The sequence below is a fragment of the Mastacembelus armatus genome, unplaced genomic scaffold (genome assembly GCF_900324485.2).
Source record: "Mastacembelus armatus unplaced genomic scaffold, fMasArm1.2, whole genome shotgun sequence".
NCBI lineage: Eukaryota > Metazoa > Chordata > Actinopteri > Synbranchiformes > Mastacembelidae > Mastacembelus > Mastacembelus armatus.
The window spans coordinates 698,314-719,667 of NW_022872853.1; the positions used below are offsets into that span (position 1 = coordinate 698,314).

The 21,354-nt window shown below is 46.5% G+C and overlaps 2 protein-coding genes across 11 annotated transcripts in view; both read right to left on the reverse strand.

Moving 5' to 3' along the window:
* Positions 1 to 622: 622 nt before the first annotated feature.
* LOC113131226 (endothelin-1) lies at positions 623 to 11,903 on the reverse strand. 2 transcript variants are annotated; one of them, XM_026308253.1, is made up of 5 exons: positions 11,499 to 11,903; positions 11,133 to 11,231; positions 6,038 to 6,200; positions 1,276 to 1,395; positions 623 to 1,151 (listed from the first exon to the last, which is right to left on the reverse strand). In XM_026308253.1, exons 1-5 carry the CDS (start codon positions 11,557 to 11,559, stop codon positions 1,052 to 1,054), a joined length of 543 nt encoding a protein of 180 aa, XP_026164038.1. In that variant the 5' UTR covers positions 11,560 to 11,903; the 3' UTR covers positions 623 to 1,051. The 2 variants fall into 2 exon arrangements, with proteins under 2 accessions (XP_026164038.1, XP_026164039.1); XM_026308254.1 differs by lacking the exon at positions 11,133 to 11,231.
* Positions 11,904 to 19,309: 7,406 nt separating this feature from the next.
* Positions 19,310 to 21,354, reverse strand: part of adgrg6 (adhesion G protein-coupled receptor G6) — a 55,223-nt gene continuing 53,178 nt past the window's right edge. For 8 of the 9 annotated variants that reach the window (XM_026308197.2, XM_026308190.2, XM_026308191.2 and 5 more), the window contains one exon: positions 19,310 to 21,330. In XM_026308197.2, coding sequence (XP_026163982.1) covers positions 21,122 to 21,330 — 209 coding nt within the window. In that variant the 3' untranslated portion in view covers positions 19,310 to 21,121. The remainder of the gene's footprint in view (positions 21,331 to 21,354) is intronic. The other variant, XM_026308194.1, reaches the window with a different exon arrangement.

Below are 21,354 nucleotides of genomic sequence, written 5' to 3' on the forward strand. Positions count from 1 at the left end.
GTTTACAGTGAACGAATGTCTCTGTTTTACAGTCGTGCATGTCTGTCATAGCAGAGACCAGTCTGGTGATAAATAAAAACCTGAGTCTGAAGCTCGGCTGCTTTAGTGTAAATTACATCCATGTAAAGACAAAAAAACAGACTGCAAAGCTAAAACGTATGTATAAAATACACATTATTATTATAATTCACATTCAGCTCTGAGAGTAGGACGACTGACCGAAGCCTCACGACTCCAGTCCAAACCTGACAGAATAACAATTCTCTTATATTTGCTATAATATAAAATCATTACTGTTTAAACCCGTTTGTGAAGGACCTGTGGTCGCACACAGCAAATATAATTTCCTGTTCATGTGTCAGATTGTAACAGGGTGAAGAAATATACAAGGAACAGCCATATTTCAGATTCAAACTGTAATTTTACTGAATATTTTAAGAGCTGGAATGTTTCAGTCTTTACATAAAGGAAAATTATTTTAAATGAAGCTTTTCAGAATAAAACAACAGCCAGGAAAATGCTGAAAGATGCTCATGCAATTATTTTGTCCATTATAGTTTAGACAGTTTATAAAATTATTAGACAATCACCACGGTATCGTTTGACTTGAGGATTGATCGGCTTGGTTTCCTAACAGCAGCCCTGATACTGAGCCGGGGTCATTGAACACACTCTCCAGGTCAGTCTATGTGATTTTAAACTGGGGTAACATTCAATGTACAAAAGGAAAATCTGAGAGCGAGCTCAACCTCTGTGAGGTTTTCAGTCCACAACTCTGGAGTTTGAGTAAAATACCAAAACTACTGAAACGTTTTCCGTCCCTGCGCCACGAATAGGAAGGTCAAAGGTTGGACTCTGAGCAGGACAGTGAACAGCTGCTTCACTGCTCTGCATGAAGACAGAGGGGTCAGGGGTCGGTCCTCCTATCCTCACACATGCACATAAACAACACACTGTACAGACAAACAACGTCCACGTGTCGTGGTTTCATTTCATTAAAGGACCATCTTCCATTCAGGAGAGCTGCAGTTGCTGCTGCGCTTCCTCCCCCTCAGGTTTGGTGTTTGAGCGCGGGCCTGCTCCTTTTTTCCCAGAATGCATCTCTGCTCAGTTGTTTGTCAGGCTTTGTTTTCACCGGAGCATGTTCTCTCCTGAGCAAAGAGACAGGAAGTGAGTAAGAGGTTGGTTTGCTGTCCTGTGTGTGTGTGTGTGTGTGTGTGCGTCTGCGTGTGTGTGTGTGTGTGTGTGTGTGTGTGTGTGTGTGTGTGCTCTTACAGTGTTTGTGGATGGACGGAGCAGAAGCTCAGACACTCAGAGTCCTGTGTGTCTCTGCAGTGGCAGCGGCTCAGCTCCCTCCTGAGTCGGACTGAACCAAATCCATAAGGAACCACGTGGCTGGAAGAAAGAGCAGGTGTTAAATATTCTCACACACACACACACACACACACACACACCACATGAACATCATTGTACTGTCACGACTGCACAGCGACAGACAGAGGCTGCCAATCAAAGCTGTCAATCATCCAAAATGTTTTGATAACTTCTTTAGCGTTTTAACATCAGCTGACACAGAGGGGGCGGGGTTTATGACTCATACTGGAACCAGCCACCAGGGGGCGTCACTTCATTGCCATACAAAGCCTGTGGTTCTCATTAAGTCTGTGATAGTGCGAGTTGGGCCTGTGGCGGTACCAGCAGCACCTTGCTGTGCTTCACATGGTTAAGTGGACTCAACACATGAGATTCTTTTACTGCAGCAGGGCCACCGCATCCGGGGGATCCACCGTTGAATTAGTGGTGGGCTCAAGCGGACCACAGGGAGAACTGCGATCAGATGCCAGAGGCTCAGCAGCTCTGCAAACACTGGCATCCCATAAAATGAAGGTTTCTGCTTTATTGTTTGGGAAAGCATCATGTGAACCACATGTCCAGTTTCTGGGCTGAGCAGCTGGACTGGATTGATATTTCAGTCCAGTTGTGAAAAATCATTGAGTAAGGACGACAACGTTGAAAGTAATTTTGGTTTGAGTCATAATCAAATGGAAACACATCTGGGTCCAATTTCCACTTTGTGGTTGGGATAAAATGAGACCCTTTCATCTCTGAGGCTTCCTCTGCTCTCCAGGCAAAACCCTTTACTTCCCTTCCTACGTTTTCAGAACTTTCATGTCATTCTGACTATTCTGACGGTTTCACTTCCACTATTATGTTTTCACTTATGTGTCAAAGTCACAACGTGAACTACAGGTGCCTGGTTGGGACAAAATGTACAGTCCAAAGCTAGCGTTAGCTGACTAAGGACTAAATGTGTCAGTCCAGTAGACCCTCTGGTTCCTGCTAATGTGACCCAAAGCACTAACGTTACCCAAAGCTCCACTTCCTCCCAAATCCACATCAGATCCATTCAGTCTAAAGGTCCAATCAGGACCATGCTAGGTGGCTAATGCTACCAGAACCAACAGGTTAGCTTTAGATGCTAACGCATGCAGAAGGAAGAAGGCTCCATGTGGATCCAATGTGAGTCCTTTGGCTGCTTTGAACACTCTCCATGTGAAAAAGCCAAAGCCATGTTAACCCTGGTTGTTGGTCTTTCTTTGTCCCACTCTCTCTGGGCTAAAGAACGCCGCCTCTTGGCAGCTACAAACGATTCAAAACCATAAAGGCTGATACAGGTGAGGTGGGTCTACAGGAGCCCTGGACTTTGACTGGGCTGAGCTGCAGCAATAATGTTAAGTATTCATAACAAAACAAACCTCGGTCACATGACAAATTAAAAATACTGGCGTCAACTACAAGCACACCAGTGTCACATCACAATGAGCTACAACAGTGTGATCATGGAAACTGGTCCAGAACCTTTAGACACACTGGCTCATTTTTAGACTAATGTTCTGGGAATAAAAAGAGAGTTATGTTGTCTGGCTGGAAGATACTTTGGATAAATGCGTCCACCAAACAGCAGATGTTATGTAAAGCGTGTTGGAGTTCGCCAAAGGTGATTTTTATCCTGGAGGAGGTTTGCTCCTGTCCACGGGTCAATCTCTGGACTGGATCACTGCCTTTCTGGATGTCTGTAGACCTTCTGTCATCGAGAACAAAACTCCTCTTTGATTTCACCATTTGTTTTCACTCGTTTGAGGGCGGCAGGCTGCGAAAACAGAGTAACACATTCTGGACATTAACGGTTTCTGTGGGTTTTGTTTATGCAAACGTGCAGCTAGAGAGGACCCCCCTTTCAGGACATGGGGTGTTTTTCTTCCTGCTGCTCACTTATCAAATGTTTCCCAGGAGTCCATCTGTTGGGCACTAGTTTCAGTGGTGGATGAATCCACATTTGGCCTGTAGTGATGCGGCTTAATGGTTTATGGATCCAGTGGAGGTGTTGATAGGAGACCAGGAAACCTGGACGTCCCATCACTTTGCCAACAGTAAAAACTAATCATGTGATGATGATAGAAATTTACTGAGCCTTTAACGGACATGTTTTCTGATAAGATGCTACTTTACACGGTGAGTTCACAAAATCCGGTTCTGGGAAACAGGAGCAGCTCTAGAGGTCCAGAGAAGTCGAACTAAAAACTAGATCTAGTTTTATATATATATATAGTTCGATTTCTATGATTGAAATAGTCCCAGTCCACAGCCACCAAGACTGGGAACAAAGATTCTGACACTAAAGTGACATCTGGATAAAAAACAGTGCCCGGCCTCTGAGCTGTGTTTCCACATGAAGCAGCTCAACCAGTTTGCATAAGTCCATCAAAGCGTGTTTGCAGCAGGAGGAAACAGCAGTCACAGGGTTTGGTGGAATAGTCGGAGCAGGCGCTGCCACTGCTGCTAAAAAAGTCTTTATGATGGAGGCAGCTCGACGGCTTTTTATCACCCGCTATGTTTAGAGTCAACTAACAATCTGAGACTTAGTGAGAGGGTCCCACAGCTGCAGCAGCTGTTTTTGGAAGCCATTTTGGCCACACCTTTATTCATTAACTCACCGTTCTTCTAAGGACCAGTCTATATTTAACAAAGACCAGGGTCCGACCAGTGACTTCAGACTCTGCGGGCTCCTTGTTGGGCTCGTGTTAAAACAGGTTATTTAGAAACAGCGAGAGGAAAGATGCTTAAATTAGCCTCCGTTAGGAAAGGTGCACTTTCTTATTAGCTCCACCACATTTAACGGCCGACTCGCCGCTTCTGCACACTCAACTAAAACGAAGTTAACTGCAGCCAATCGTGAAGGGAGCTGGAGTCTGGTTCCTATTTGAGGCAACACAAGATCAAAATATGAAGAACTGGTCTGGAAAAAAATCCAGAAATACTGTTTCTGTGCTGACAAAATAATTCTGAGATGAATTTATGTCCCTGTTTGCTTTCCTCTAACACAAAGGGCTGGAAATACCATGACATGCATCAATCAGTGAGGGGGCTCACTCAGTATGTTTGTTAGACTGCAGGTGTTTTGGATGAGCAACACAATGTGCAGGCCTTTTATTTTGAATTCCTGTGGATTTACTGACTTTAGGATTCTGGAGCTTTGTTATGTCTCATCTCTGCAGTTCTGCAGGAGCAGAGCTGCTGGGCTTGGGGGTCACCTGGTCTCTGAGCGGGAGGTTTAAGGATCCCCCTCCCCCGAGGTCTCAGGGCCTGCTGATGTTTCCCTCCATGTCACTGGGATCTGACTAAGCAGGAGGAGCCACTGGACCCCTGCCGGTACTGTCAGGTTATTTACTTGCAGGCTGCTGGTCCAGTCGTTAGCTTGGACTAATGTCTTCCACATGCTCGCTGTGTCTTGCAGGGGTCAACGCTTGAAGACGCTTCTCACAGGATGTTCTCAGAGTGATGGCGTTTACTCTCCACGGGTCTTTTTTAGAACCAGGCCTGCGCTCACATCCTCCAGCGTCCAATTGCTTCAGTGTGTGAACTTATTGGGTCACATCATCGATGAAGGCTCGTGCTGGACGTACTTTAGGCCGAGCTCACTCCAAAATTCCTTGGACGTGAATGCAGCTGCAGCGCTGTAGTACGTACAGAGAGACAGCCGCTGTTAGGACGCTGGGGAAGTTGGAAAACAACTTTGAACCCCTATATGGAATCCAAAACCCAAACCACAATATTTTTCAATCCAAGAAACTCATCTAGATCCGTCAAAGCAGTTAAAAAGTGTGACTGCGTGAACCACATACACTGGCTGTGCATGTTTCACACATCTGTGTCCATTTTGGACTACATCAGCGTGTACGGTCCGAGAGGCCGGACTCTCATTTTCATTTATTTTCTATGGTTTGACCAAACATGAAGGAAGCAAAAGGCCCTGACTCTGCGTTTTCATGTGACGCTGCATCGACCCAGGAACAAGTGGAGTCAGTTTTCTGTGAAAACAAAAAGTCTTTCAGTTCAGAAGTGCAGTAAAATGAGCCTAATGAATATGCTGACAGGGGTCAGAGGTCACCGCATGTTGACATTTTTCTACTCAAACACACTGAACTCAAATATTTAAACAGTTAAAGAAATATTTACGGACATGAGGAGGTTTGGTCATGGCAGTAGGTTTGCAGAGCGTGATCAGGCATCAAACCTCTGCTCAAACCTTATTGTAGTTATTCAAGCCAGAATGTGGATAAAATGAACCGAACTGGGCGGCACAGTGGAGCAGTGGTGTCACACCGTTTCCTCCCAGCAGCGGTTTGTGGGTCTGGACCCCGGTGGACCCGGGGCCTTTCTTAACTGCTGATGATTAATAGTGGTTATAATCTTGTGACCTCTTGTTTTCGGTTCAGACTGAAAGTTTATCTTAGTTTTGGACTGGAGCTGCTGCTCGTGTTCGCCTCCCGTCCTCCCTCAGAAACCTCCCAGTTACTGCTGCAGGGAGACTCTACATCCTCTGGGGTCTTGGACAGATTATTGATTGCTCTTATCTTTGTTTTATTTTGACACGTTAATCCTGTGAGATTGATCGCAGCGCTCCACTGCTGCATTACTGTGGAAACACTGAAACTGTGACTGTTTACTGTTCTTCTCGGGCGGATGACAGACTCACCTCGGGGTGTTGACCCAGACGATGCCAATGTGGCAGAAAAAAATGCACTCCTTGTCTTTCTGGTTTTCACAGGAGCAGCGCTTCTCTCTGCGGTGGGCTGTGTGGGGGAGCTGCACCAGGGGGCCCTCCTCCGCTGTGGGGCGAGTAACAGTGACGGCAGAGCCTGGAAGGGTGGAAGAGACAGTCACTTGTGTTTTAGTAATAACTCAAATATATTTCTGTTCTTCTGTAGAACGTCTAAGTTCTCCCTGGTTCTGCTTTAGTCTCGTTTTGCATTTTGTTTCCTTCCAAAACTGATCTCTGTTTAAAACGCTATTCCCTCTGCAGCAAACAGGAGGGAGGACGAGCTGCACAAGAGGACCCTCTTCCAAAAAACGTTGTTTGAAGGAATAAAACCACGTTGTCGTTATTTTCTTAGCCTTAGGGTTTCTACAGACCTCCTTGGTATTTCTTTAGCCTTAGACTTTGGCATAGGGGCCTAGATTTGGAACTGCAGGTCATAAGACTCCATGTGGCCCAGTGAGTCTTCCCATGCATGTCCTTCATCAAACAAAACCAATGAGAGTATTTAAACAACAAAAGCTAAAATTAGCATGAAACATACACACGGCCAATATTCTGCAGGGTAAATGGCTGTTAGCAGCAGGTTAGCATGCTGTGCTGCTATAAAGGCCAGACATGGCGATCATCACGAAGTCAGGACAGATGTCTGTAGTACTGAGTCAGTTATCAGCCGTCAGTTAGCAGCAGTCAGTTATCAGCAGTCGGTTAGCAGCAGTACTACATGGACAAGTGTAGTACATTTAGTTTTCCATAGGATGAATCACAGAAACTTTGATTGTGCTTCGACTTTTCATCAAACACCATCATCAGTTTCAGTTTTGGTGCTTCGCAGGCGTCAGAACAACTTCACAGCACAGCAGCTCAGTAACTCCTGTATCAACACACACACACACACACACACACACACACACACACCCAGAGCCCATGAAGCCCACAGGGTGCTCACAGCCTTTGAGCCTGCTGTGGGTGCATGCAGGGGAATGTTTGGGCGTCTGCAGAGAGATTTCCACGATGCACCCAGGCACATAATAACACCTCTGCTCCCAGTAGATGGTATAGCTCACGTCTTTATGTTGCCACGTCCCAGAGATTCAAATATTTGAGGTTGTTATTCATCCAGCGTTTCCAATAAAGCTGTTATTTGTGTAGCTCTCCCCGGCCGACATCAGTGGAAGGATCCCAGGAGGCCGAGTGGACTGGGGCGCCCTGGGTGTTTGGGCTTTTGTTTCCAGCAGTTTATCAAGAGGAGCAGCCCTAATCACTGCATCGCTGCTCCAAGAAAAACCAGTGAAGAGCCAAGTGTCTCAATAACAGGAACACATGCCTTAAAAGGGCCTGGAAACGCTATTTGATTTTTTAGGAGCTTACAACTGGATTCATTCTTGAACAGTTGGTCTCAACAAAACCTGGAAGTGGTTCATTTGTAGTGTTTTCTAAAAGTCCGTTTGGCGTTCTGCGAGCAGAGTCTTGCTCAGTAAGAAGCCCAGATCATTTCCACAGTTTGGAGCAGACACTAACTGCACTCTGTCTCTCTGAGGATTGTCCACGTGTCCAGAACAGGATCTTCTACCAAGCTCTGGGCTCTGCTCACCTGCACCTATGGGCACCTATTAATTAAAAAATATATAGACCAGAGGATCCAGGTCCTGCTCGGCTTCAAGGTCCTGATAAGCCTGATCAGACCCGGGGATCCCAGTCCAGGATTCCCAGTCTAAAAAACAAACAGTATATTTTATTTTTGTACAGAGGAAATAAATGAAATCCAATGATCATTAGAGAACTCTCTTCCTCTGTCTCTGCTGGAGCTTCATTTCCTCTATGCAGACATAAACACTGTCTGAAAGCTATGATCTCAAATACTGAGAGAACCAAAGGCAACAGATGTGCATCCAGCTGTGGAAAGACAATCAGAACTTATGGCATGTCATGGATCAAGCAGCACATAGCTCATCATCTCCTGGTTCTACATCAGTGAGAAACCTCCCACAGAACCTACAGGCCACAGTAACTCATGAAGCCTCGAGGCAGCTGATCACCTGCAGCTCCTCGGAGCCGTCACACGGACTCACTTCCTAAACGAAAAACCTGCAGCTTGACCTCAATCTGACCTGTGCAGACGAAGAGAGGTGTGCGATTATTTACAGAAAACACAGCTTTGGTTTGCATTAGAGAGATTTTAAGATGCAATTTCTTTAAGCTACATCTAAAGCACTGGGCCCCCGGGGGCCCCATAAAGCGTCACTACATGTCTGACTTTGTTAGGGAATGTGCACCGCAGCTTCGGAGTCATGCATTATTACATAGTGCTGTAAATTTCACTTGACTGACTGATTACAGCTCAGATTTTAGGAACAAGCTCCTGCTGTATCTGTGTTGGCTGAAAAAACAGACGGCAGGTTCAGGCCGTTCGGCTCTGCCTGGTTGGGTCAGGGTCACAGCCTCTCACAGACGGGTCGGGCCCAGGTTCGGCTTAAGTTCTGTGCTTGTTAGAGGTCATGTATGCTGCTCTCTCTACGTGAACAACAGACCCATCAGGGGTTTTCACCTCAGCCCGGCCAGAGCCGACTGGTGGTTTCCAGCAGACGCAGCAGCATTAACACCACACACCCTCAGACACATCCTTAACTTCATGCTCCTGGTTTGATGATGGATGCCAGAAGGAGAGAAACCACTTACAATAATATTGTTCTCGTGCTGGAGAAAGCCACACTGTGATTAACTAAGTTATGAAGTTATTTATTCTACACTCGGAGCCAACGAGGAAAAGATGGAGAGGAATTTCATGGAAACCAAAGCCAGACTGGGTCTATTTTCTAACTTTCACACTCAAAATTAAAGATTTCACACTCGTTTATTCACCAATTGAAACACACCCTGTCCTGTGTTTGCCAACACAGTCTGTATTAGAGCGAATGCAACACAGGATCAATTTATTCTTTCCTTGCTAGAGCCAATGAACCGTTGTATTTTTTTATCGTAAACACATTTAGCCACTCAGTGCTCTGAGCAGCTTCCTTTCATAACTGAGTTTTGATCTTTAAGTGCAGGTATTTGTTCGCTGGTGCCCAAACGCATGTGCTTGCATTGATGCAAATGCCTCTGCTGGTTTGGCTCGGTGGGAAAACCCAAGAGGTAAATCCCCCCGTCCAGGCTGTTCCACTGTTCCACTGCCAAGCCAAAGTTTAATTTCTCGCCCTGTTATGAGGCAGCCTGTCCGGCTCCACCGGGTTTGACAATATTTGACAATATTCAGGTGGATCAGCAGCTTCATCCGTGATCTGGCTGTTTGCATTGGCAGGTAGAAGCTTCCCAGAAATGCAGATTCACCAGAGATTTAATTGGTTATTTCACACTGAGGTATGGAAGCTACACAGCGCAGAATTTAAACATGTCAGTATTTCACATCCACTGTCATGTCCAAGCCTGGGTGGACTCAGTTTCTCAGGCGCTAATAACGGCACTGAATCCAACGTGACAGCCAGTGAAAGCTTTTAGAGCCTGAACGCCTCCAGCTGGAATCCCTACACAGCCTGGAACAATTTAAGTGGACTGAAGGGAGTAAAACTGAGTCTTCTGTCCAACAACAACCCTCAAAAAGCCACAGAGGACAGTTAACCGTCAGCGGACCTGTTGCGGTGTGGGAACATCCATCCATCCATCATCTAGACCCCCTTATTCCTTAACCAGGGTCCCAGGAATCTGCTGGAGCGTATCCCAGCTCTCTTTGGGTGAAAGGCAGGGGTCCAACCCTGGACAGGTCACAGTGTGGGAACATCTCTGAGCTTATTAGTGAGAAGAAGCCGTATCACTGTTATGGTGAAAGGATCAACAGGTTAGTGTTGATCATCTACTGCTGATGGGGGTCAGGATCCAGCAGGGAGGCTGACCAGTCAAGTCACAGCATCAGGACATGATGGGACTGTGTCTGAACCAGCAGCTTTAGATGACCAGCTGTGACACGCCCAGCACTAAATAAGACCAAAGAGACGGGAGGAGCAGAAAGGACAGAGTCAAAGCTGCAGTCAGTGTCCTCTGAGGCCCAGACACCAACAAACACAATACTCAAAATATGACATCTGCTAATCAGCTCAGTGATGAGCGTCCAGGCAGGTCAGAGCCCTGTGTCAGGATCATCTCTGCCTCGTCTGTGTCTTAGTGACCAACAGTCTCTGCGCTTCTGTCTGAGAAGCCTCAGCACAACAAAACTGTTGCTCCTGCAGATGTAATGAGTCCAGCAGCATAAATCAGAGATAAGACCTGACTCTGGACTGGTCCTGCCTGGGACACACAGACGTTAACGGTGAAAAGCTCAGGTGACTGTTGCTGCAGGCTGATGCATCTCTGTCTGATCACACTTTTGGATGTGATGCCCGGGAGCTATGTGAAGTTATTTTGGCTTTGGTGTTGGCTTTGTGTCCCAGCTCAGTCTCTGAACTGGGACCCTGTCTGCAGGGTGCAGGTCTGAGACAGACTGTCTGCGCTGTGCAGCTCAGTCAGGAGTTTTAGCAGGAAAGAAGAGATTTCCTCTTTTCAACACTGATCCCTGTAACCCAACCGCGGCTTCATGGTTTCCTGGGGGTTCACGCAGGTACGGCTCGGACCCTGCGGGTCTTTGCATTCCTGAGGTCTTAATAATAAGTCGAAGAGGAAGAGAAACAGTCATCATTTCACCTTTTCTATAGAATATCTTCATTATGGAGCCCTGAGGCCAACAACAAGCAGCGACATGTGGTCAAAACTATTACTGAACATATCAATATAAATGTGATCTCACACACACGGACACACCCGTGTGTGTGTGTGTGTGTGTGTGTGTGTGTGTGTGTGTGTGCAGACATATTTCTGACTGTTCTTATTAATGTAAAGTCATTTGTCGTTTGGGGCAAAGGCTGTGACTATAATCCAGCCAGTAGTCAGTTTATTAGGAACACCCTGCACACACTGATGCAGACCAATACAGACATCACATTAGTGAAAACGACCTGTGTTGAAGTGCACTGAATGAATGGGGTGGACAAAATAATTGAAGCACCTGTCAGTCTAACAGCAGCACCAACTGCAGCCTCATCACCAGCTCTGCAACAGTCTGAACACAGACATCCATCAGTGAGTCGACTGCTTCTCCTCTCAGCTGAAAACAGTCAGTAACAGTGTTAATGTGCTGTTTGCTTAGTGATACACTGCAGACTCTGACGTGTTCAAATAAAGATATTCACTTTTAAAACAGATGGAACCTGCACTATGAAATAAGCCCAACAGACAGAGTCCAAACAATAGACGACAAAATACTCTCAGGCAGGAAGTTAGTCCTCCACCTGAGGAGCAAAGTCTGGCTGCTTGTCTTTGTGATTTGCTGCCTACCTGGAGCTAATGAGACAGACACTGAAGCTGGGTTTACCTTGACACTGGTGGATCAGCATCAGAGTGGTGGCGAGCAGCCAAAAGTAAGTGAAGTCCATGCTGCTTTCCTCCTCGGCGCCCAGGGGAGAAATGAGTGGAAACACGTCCGTCTTCAGAGAAAAGTCCTCACAGCAGCTCCCGACTTCCAGTCAGGAAAAGAAGTAGCAGAGAAGTACCCAGAGATATTTACAACACCTCCCACATTCGAGGAAACAAAAACAGATGCTGAAGATGTTTCTAAAGTTTACTCTCAAATGTCCACTGATGTCAGACTGATGTGGAAGTGGACAGCTGGCACCCACGTGCAGAACTGAACCCAGGATCAGGGTGCTGAGTCCTACAGGGGCTGCGAGGCTGCTGCAGCTTCCACACAGACGCTGGATAATGTGGCGGGCTGGGAGCACAGTTGTGTTCAGCTGTATCACAACAGATGTGAATCACAGGAGAGGAGGAGGATACGGGGGAGGCCGGACCTGCACCGAGAAATGTCTCCAGCATGAACGTCATTAATCACAGCTGTCTCCACCCATGGGTGTCTTGCATCTATCCCTCACTGTGTCCCTGCCTCTGCTTTTCACACTGCAATCTTCAGCTTCTCCCTTTTCTCTGCAGGGACCTCCAGCCCGGTCTGGTTTGGATTAGCACCTCTATCTTATCCATGTGTGTGGGAATCACCTACCCCAGCGATAACTGCAATCAATATGATAACCAATAACTGGAGCTTCCTAATCACGGACACAGAACTGACTGACTGTTAATGCTGGATGTCAGAGATGAGCTTCTGCATTTCTGCTGTAACATGACATTATCTAATATCTGCTGCGTATCAAACCAGGTTTGAGAAGAAATAATATTTTAGCTCATCTTTGATCCAACGAGCTCTGGACCCTGCACTGACGTCAGTACGTGAGGAACCTTCACGTGGTGTCGACTCAGAATAAAACAGTTTTGCGCTTCCTTTTGTCAGAGGTGACTGATGAATCCAGCTGCTCTAACATCTGTAATGAGCCTCTGGCTAAATGCTGCACATTGAAACAATCAGTGAACACAACACACCTCATTACACTGAGTGATGGGCTTTATCTGCCCTTATTACTCTATTTAGGATTATTATTATTTTACCATCAGACTTAATGCAGAGTGCAGCAGTGTGTGCATTGCACATGTTCACTGGATCAGCAACCGGACTCACACAAAAAGGCAAATTAAAAAAAAGCCTGCTGAGCGGCACCAAGCAGGAAAATGACTGAACCGCAGAAGGTGGACCCTCTTCCTGTCTGTCTTTTATCCCTTTTTGAGCCTGGTTTTACTGGAAGCTGCCAGTCTGACCATGAGAGGCCGTTGTGGCAAACCAGCTTCATAAAAATTAACAAGGACAACCCAAACATCTGGCAGGCACATACTTTGGTGAGATCCACAAAAAAAGCCTTTTGGTCGGGTTTCCCAAAGCTGCTCTGCCAGGTCCAAATGAGTAGTGTCCTGAAACACCACCAGCAGGTCCTCCCCAGACAGAGAGCTTCACCACAGGGGAGGAAGCAGTTTCCTTCTTCACGTTAAATTCTCAGGATTTCATGTTCAGAGCAGCAGCTGAACAGTTATGAAATACAGTTTGCTTTGTTTTAGAGAGTGCTCAGGTTTGAGGCCAGACCTGCTGGAAGGGAAAACCCCAGACGTTGGTTTTTAAAACACCCATTTGACAAAAATGTTCTGGTGAGAGCTAGACACCTACAGCACTTGGCCAAGGTTAGCCTGTGCTAATTAATGAACTTCAGAACCCCTGAATACAACAATGAGAATCCAATCGAGGTGAGTTGACGTGGTGCAGGTGAGAAAAGAGCAGCAGGAAAAGGAAACAGGTGACGAGAGACTGTGGGACACAAAGACACAGCAGCGAAAAGGGTAAATAATAAAACAGGTATTTGGACAGGACAGGACTCTGTCGGTAAAGTGAGAGTGTGGGAACAATGTCTGAGCAAGTGTCAAACTCAGAGTTAAATGTCAGCTGATACTTTGGTACTTTTACTGCAGCGACACTTTTACTGCAGCGACACAGTATCAGGCAGGACTTTTACTTTAAAACTATTTCCATTAGGCTCCAGGGAACGAGTGTGAACTCGCTGCTCTCAGTTACATGAGGTTATGTAAATGTTTCCTTTGCCAGGTTGTGACAGAGCAGCTGAGGTTCCATGTTCGTATGGACGGTTCTAGTGGGAACAGATGCTTAATTTAAGAAGATCATCATCATCATCATCATCATCATCACATGAGCCTGATGTTTAGTCAAACATTTACCTTCATTTAGAAAGAAGAGCAGCAGGACGTGTCAGTCAGGGTGAACTGTAATCACGTCTGTTAACATTTCATTTTATTTCATTTAAGCTCAAATCACCTCACGTCCTTTACTTTTAACTGTCAACCAGTTTTTTGTTTGACACGATCAAACCAAAATGAATCAGAAGGTTTTTAAAAGCATTTTAGGAATCAAACTGTTTAGCTATAAATTGAGCATCTAAAATGAATCAGATCGACTGTTCACTAAACTCTCTCTGTACGAGGATTAACAGAAGCTCAACTTTAAAAAGGAGTTTAAATGTGTCAGACTGCTGGTTCTGGCAGACCAGGGTTGATGTGTTTATCTTCTCACATTAAAATGGAAACGATGAATTATCAGTAAATTGGGAGTGAACTGGGAGCCATTTGTTACAGTTGCAGTAACTTCCAGTCCAGTCCTGTGAGTCCAGATAAGCACTCCCTGCTGTTTGTCTGAATGATGAATTAAACATCAGATTGATCAGCCTGTCCACTGTCCCCTGGGGGGGGGTGAGGACTGAGGGGGCTCAGGGTGGAAAACATTAAAGCCACAATCCGACTGTTGTGTTTTATCTGAAACGGGAAAAACCAAAAACTTTTTCTTTTCAGGTTTTTTCTTAGAAAGTTCTTCAGAAACTGGACGAGCTGTTATCGAGCAGATTAAAAACACTTCAGAGGACGACTGCAGCATCATCACACTGAGCTCCACCATAACACGAAGCCTCTAGTCCGGAACACATGCACACACTTTATGGAGGTGGCTGAAACATAACCCACTGACCGCTCTGCAACACGCTACGCCCTCCCTCTGATGCGGACCGACAGGTCCAGCAGCTGCATGCTGGTTTGCCTCAGGTGGACAGATGTTATGAGCTCCCATAAGCAGAACGCCCGCATATGAAAACCACATCATTCATCCCCTGCCTCATAGGTTTGTAGCTTTGTAGCTCGAGTTTCTGCAGGAACATTAAAACTCTGTGACCTTTACACCTTTGGCTCCTCAGGGACCAACAACAGTCACAAAGCTCAAAGGCGTCAGTCCAGTGGCCGGAGTGAGTCCTGGCCCTTAATGATCTATGACGACATCCGAGTTCTCCTTTTCCCACAGTGGGCTGTGGTAAACAGGTGTGACTAATGAAACTGCCGACGTGTTGCTTCATCACACTGAGGGAGGATGACTCCTCTGAGCGGGGATGTGCAAACACTGTGGAGAAGATAAAATATCACAGTGTTTGTAAAAAGGAGCATGTTGTTGTCACAGGGCCAAGAAATATTTCACCCAATATTTAAGCCCATTTCCACTTTTTTATTTCTTTCTTTTGCTGCAAGTCTCAAATTACATAATCTAACGTGCACGTTTGCATTTCTCCAGCCTCACTTCTCAAAGACCTGCTCCTCCTCTGTGTAAAGTGCCTGGAAGTGATGAGCTGAATTCGGTAAAACACTGGAAGGTCTTATCTCCCACAAATGTGGAAACTTAATTATGCAGCTTTTCTGTCTAGAGTAAAAATAACTTCACTGGCTGCCCTGTCCTGGCTCCTGCAGCCAGAGAGCCCTGCAGAAACCACGTCAGCCCAGTCCGACCGGCCTCCTGCTGTTCTTTTACCGTATTGTTTCTAAATCTCTCTTTCACTCTCATTTAGGGGGAGCTTTTATTTTGTCTGTGCTGATTTTAGTGCTCGACATGTCCTGTTGGAGTCTCCCTGCCTCCTGCTCCAGGTGGATCTAACCAACATGCTTCAGGTGAGGAAGCTGCATCGGGCCAGAGATCTCATGGCTTCGTTCAAAGAACCAGATGCACAGATTCACATGCACATTAACATGCGCCATGTTCAAAACAGACCTGTGGTTGTGTGACCAGGTCCACGGCTCCATCTGTGGGTAATTACCCTTCGCTGTTTAAAGGACGTTGCTCCGACCCAGGAAGTGCTGCTGCCTGCTCTGCAGCTTTGTTGCTGCTGCGCTTCCATCGGGAGCCAGCGGGATTCACCACATCACACAGTCTGAGGCTGGATCTGGTCTGGAGCCACCACACCTACACACCTCCTGCCCTCTGAACACCAGACACCCACCCAGCCCCTCAAACCACAGCCCCAGTCACGTCGAAGCTGCGTCCTCTGAAATACGTCTGGCACAGTCGGCATCTCATACACACACACACACACGCACACACACACGCACACACACACACACACACACACACACACACACACACACACACACACACGAGATGGATGATTACTGCTACAGGTGAGCTTCCCTCCAGCCGCATCACTGCCTGCCTCAGTCCAGAATAAACACAGGACCTAGTTTACGTCCAGGACGTTGCCACTAACAGGGTTTCCTGTTTCCAATGAGAGTGAAGGACGTGTGGTGACAGGAGGGCAGCCCTGGGTTCATTATAGTCATGTACGGTCTGAGCATATGGTCCACATCTGACAGGAGTGAAGACAAGATGAAGAGAGTTAACGTCAATAAAACAAAAAAATGAGGAGAAGCAGGGAGACGTTAACATTCATCTCAGCAGAAAAGGAGGGAACGGACCAGGTTCTCTGTTGATTTGGACATGTGTGCTGACTGGGCCATGTACATAAATCCAAACAGTGACGACTTCCAGATGTTGGATGTTACACACAAAATACTTAAAAGCTGCCACAGATTTAAGATTTAAGAGCAAAACAAAGCATCAAAAAAAGCACAAGTGAAGTACTGAATTAGGGATTAACCTCCGGGCACAGAGACGCCACGTTAGTGCACAAGCTCAAAAAAAACTACATTTTACAACCAAAAAGTCCAGATGAGCAGCAGAAAGTCCCAGACACACAAACCCAGGGTTAGTAGGTAAGTAAGGCCAGTAACAGGGGCCTTGGGTCTGGGTCGGACTTGTTCACGACGGCACCAACACTAAGCTTTGTGCTTTGCTTCGAAGAAGAAACAAGGAGACTGAGAGTCCAGGACGGACTGAGCAGACCCGGACCTGGAGCAATCCAAAAACCAGTAACAACCTCCACCATTAGACACGTTTAACCCGCAGACACACACGCACACAGTAGACACCTGAGACCTTACATGGTGTCTGCGTCCAGGTAACGTCCCACCGCACCTGTTCCCATAGTTCACCTGGTCCCTGATCAACAGCATCGCTTTAGTGACCAATCTGATGTTAACGTGAACTACTCAGTGTCGCTTCACCTGCACAGCAACAGGTGTTCTCATACCTGAAGCATCCGCCATCTTGTCTTCCCTCCATTCCCGTCCTCCTGTGGGATGATGGGATATCGGCGCTGTGTGGGCCGTCCAGGTGACTCCACCTTTGTCATCCGGTCTCACGTCCACATTTTAGCCTCTGCATCATTTCAGACGCCTCATGAGCTGTAACTTACCCACCTGTCCTGGGTTCACTGACATCATCTTTATTAGAATGAGAATTTATTTGTTTTTGTTTATTCGTTCAGTTTGTGTATGATGGATGTTCTGTCAGACCTTCTAGTGTTGAGATTCATAAACTGTGTCAGCTGATTAATGTGGGTCCTAAAACAGCTGCAGCAGAGAATCAGTCCTGACTGCACATAATCCTCCTGCCCAGTATATCTGTCAGCTTTAGTGTGTCAGGATGTCTTTATTTGTTCCTGGCACCCTGTGTCTGACGGTTAAAGCTCGGAGGAAGCCCATGCTCTTTCTGAAAGCTCACTAAGAAATGACTGCACCTCTGGGAGGGAGCTGCTCATGTACTGCTGATCCCAAATGCAACTTTACTCCAGCACACCTGGAGAACAGCCAAAGAACCACTGACTATCTTTTATTCAGAAATGGCTCAACACCACAAGTCAACGGCTGCTGAAGTGTCCTGGAAGCTGACCCAGCCGGGCCATCAGCTGTAGCTCACGCTGACCTTTGACTTTGCTTTTGTTCAGCTTTAAGGCAGCGCAGCTTTAACGCAGCGCAGCTTTAACGCAGCGCAGCTTTAACGCAGCGCAGCTTTAACGCAGCGCAGCTTTAAGGCAGCGCAGCTTTAAGGCAGCGCAGCTTTAAGGCAGCGCAGCTTTAACGCAGCGCAGCTTTAAGGCAGCGCAGCTTTTTAACACAGTGTAGCTTTTTAACGTAGTGCAGCTTTAACGCAGCGCAGCTTTAACGCAGCGCAGCTTTAAGGCAGCGCAGCTTTTTAACACAGTGCAGCTTTTTAACGTAGCGCAGCTTTAAGGCAGCGCAGCTTTAAGGCAGCGCAGCTTTAAGGCAGCGCAGTTTTAACGCAGCGCAGCTTTAAGGCAGCGCAGCTTTTTAACACAGTGCAGCTTTTTAACGTAGCGCAGCTTTAAGGCAGCGCAGCTTTTTAACACAGTGCAGCTTTTTAACGTAGCGCAGCTTTAAGGCAGCGCAGCTTTAAGGCAGCGCAGCTTTAAGGCAGCGCAGTTTTAACGCAGCGCAGCTTTAAGGCAGCGCAGCTTTTTAACACAGTGCAGCTTTTTAACGTAGCGCAGCTTTAAGGCAGCGCAGCTTTTTAACACAGTGCAGCTTTTTAACGTAGCGCAGCTTTAAGGCAGCGCAGCTTTAAGGCAGCGCAGCTTTAAGGCAGCGCAGCTTTAAGGCAGCGCAGCTTTTTAACGTAGTGCAACTTTAAGGCAGCGCAGCTTTAAGGCAGCGCAGCTTTAAGGCAGCGCAGCTTTAAGGCAGCGCAGCTTTAAGGCAGCGCAGCTTTAAGGCAGCGCAGCTTTAAGGCAGCACAGCTTTAAGGCAACGCAGCTTGTCAGAAAAGAGGATGCATATTTATCTTCAGTGGCTGTGCAGAAGGAAAAGTTGGGGAGGAGACAGGGGATCTCGAGAGACACAAGGTCAAGACAGGAGGCCACATATTTTCTCAAAATCAACACCAACAATTCAAAGTATGTCATGAGTCCTGTTCCAAAGCACAGAGCAGTGAGACTGAGGCACATTCTCTTAAAATATCATGATTTTTCTTTCAGTTTTCACACTTGAAATCAGACAAGTGATGCGTGTCCAGGACGGAGCTGCAGTATATTTTTATAGGCGGAGGTGAGGACCAGGTGATTCATAAGCTTCATTTAACTTCATCGTCTCCTCGTTTCCCTCTGTGCGTCTCTGTCCTCTCATGCGAGATGGGAAGAAGAGGTGGAAGGAGAAGATGTGAGGAAGGACACATTCTTGTCTCAGACATCAGCTGCTGTTTTCAAGGAAAGCAGCACAGCTGCACCAGATGCCAGGTGTCATCATGATGATGACTTGATTAGAGGCTCTACAGCAGCCTGAGCACTTCAGACCCACTCAGGTACTGAGCAGAAGCTGAACCAGCTCAAAAACATCTAAAGATAAAGTGCCGCTACGATGGAGATTAAGGGTAACGATGTTTTGGAAAGATGTGTAGTTTGCTTTAAGCTTCCTGAACTTTGTTTCCACTTCCACTACAACTGGTACCAAATTACAAAATTCTTTCCATAAACATTCAAAAACCCTTTGGAAAAAACAGACCCACAACTGGTCTCATCAGGCCTGGAACAGTTTCCATACTACGCTTTTAATAACACAGGAGGACAAATGCACAAATAGTTTTGACAAACCGTAAAGTTTTTCCAGAAATAAAGTCTGAGCAGAAACATCTTTATGGTCACATGACATGTGCAGCTGGTATCTGCTGCCAAACGTCTGAGGAATGAACGTTCTCCGAGCCAGAGGTTCCTGTAGAAAACTCTTATTTACACATCAGTGTTTGGGCTTTGGAGGTGGAGACGCCCACAGGCAGACGCCCACGGCTTCATATTCATTTTACTAAGAGGACACTGAGGAATTATGCTTCAAGACTTGACAGGCTGGAATGATGGGCAGGTGGTGTTGACTTTCATAAACAACAGCATGTTGTTCCACAAACAATATTCTGTCGACCCCTGTAGGTGCTGTTAGGAGCCCTATGGGAAATGTTTCCTTGTTTTTGTGTGAACTGACCCTTTAGGTGATAACCATCCTGCAGAGCGACTGTAGTCCTTCATGCTCGGCCTTATTGCTGCTTCCATTACAACAGTCTTCACTAATTACAGAACAAAAAACTGATATATGAACAAGACGAGTTTCCTCTGACTGTTAGACTTCACCCTCATGGTCTGACTGTCCACACAGAAAACACTTCAGTCTGATGACAGCTGGATTCACTCAGGGGGGGTAAAGATTAGGTTGAACACATCATGATCTGATCAGTTCAAAGCTGACATACGTCTGGTATAAAGCTTGGCCTGTCCATTGTTAGGGTTGTCAGCTGTGCTTTAATAACAGGCATCATAACAGCATGTAAAGAATTAGCTTGAGGGGCGTTTGATGGTGCTGTGTTCAATCTGCCCTGTGAAGGCACCACGAGGGGAGTTTGTATGTACAGCCCAGGACCCCATGAACAAAAACACACATTATTGAAAAATAGAATAAAGCACAAAGATTAGACGGATCACCAATATTTACACAGGGTGTGGATCCACACACACAGTTTTAACAAACATCACAGTATTAAAAACACACCATAACATAACCGCCTACTTATTTTTCTAACCGAACGTTTGCCCCTCTGCTCCTTTCCTCTTAGTCCCACAGTCTGGCAGCCAGTTCTGCCGATCCTGTACGTTTCTATGATACAGTAGAGTCCCAGCACGGCTCTCGGGCCTCCCTGGGGCTTCCAAACACTCACTGCCTTTTGTGGACACTTTCACTTAAAGTGGAGACAGTGCATTAAGCTGGTGGCTCTGGGCTAAGTCATGTACTCTATATACTGTATCAGGGACTGAGTCCGTCAGCCTGTGCCTCACTGATCACCCAACCTGCTCCTCCAGGTCTCTGATGTAGGATCTTGATGTAGGATCTTGACGTTTTGCTCAACAGTCTAAATAAAATTGCAGTTTTACAACCACTATGTCTTCCAACAACAAACATGATGAGACCCGTTAAAACTGAAGCCGCAACAGGGTTTCTGAGAAGTTCCAGAGGTGAGGGAGGACACCAGACCACCGGTGGGAAGGATGCAGGATTTGTAAATAACAATAATAGAACATGCTCCACTAATGCTCTGGAACATGTTCTATAGCCAGGACAGGGTCCAGAACAGGTCTATAAGGTTGGTCAGGGTCTTTCAGTCTGGATGGTTCTGGAATGGCACATGGGAGTCTAGAAACCTCCTTTTGGGTCTAGACTCTGGAGTTTCTCCCAGAACAAAAGCAAAACCTTAAATAAAATCATGGGACGTTCCAGAGCAGCACAGCCTCCCCATCACAGATGCTTCTAGACAGAAGGTTTCTAAACCTGGGGGGTGAGGGGAGGCTGCTAGAACCTGGTGCTGTGTGCGAAGCTGTCGGACATGATGATGTTCTTGTAGAAGTTGTCGGAGCGCGTGGAGCAGTAACCTTTCACCTTGTTGATCATCTGACTGACGGGGAGGATGGAGGACGAGGAGGAAGAGGAGTTGGGCTCTGTCTCGGAGGAGGAGGAGGAGGAGACGCACTTGGGACTGGTCTGACTGGAGCAACATTTATCTGCACCCAGAGAGAAAAGAAAAA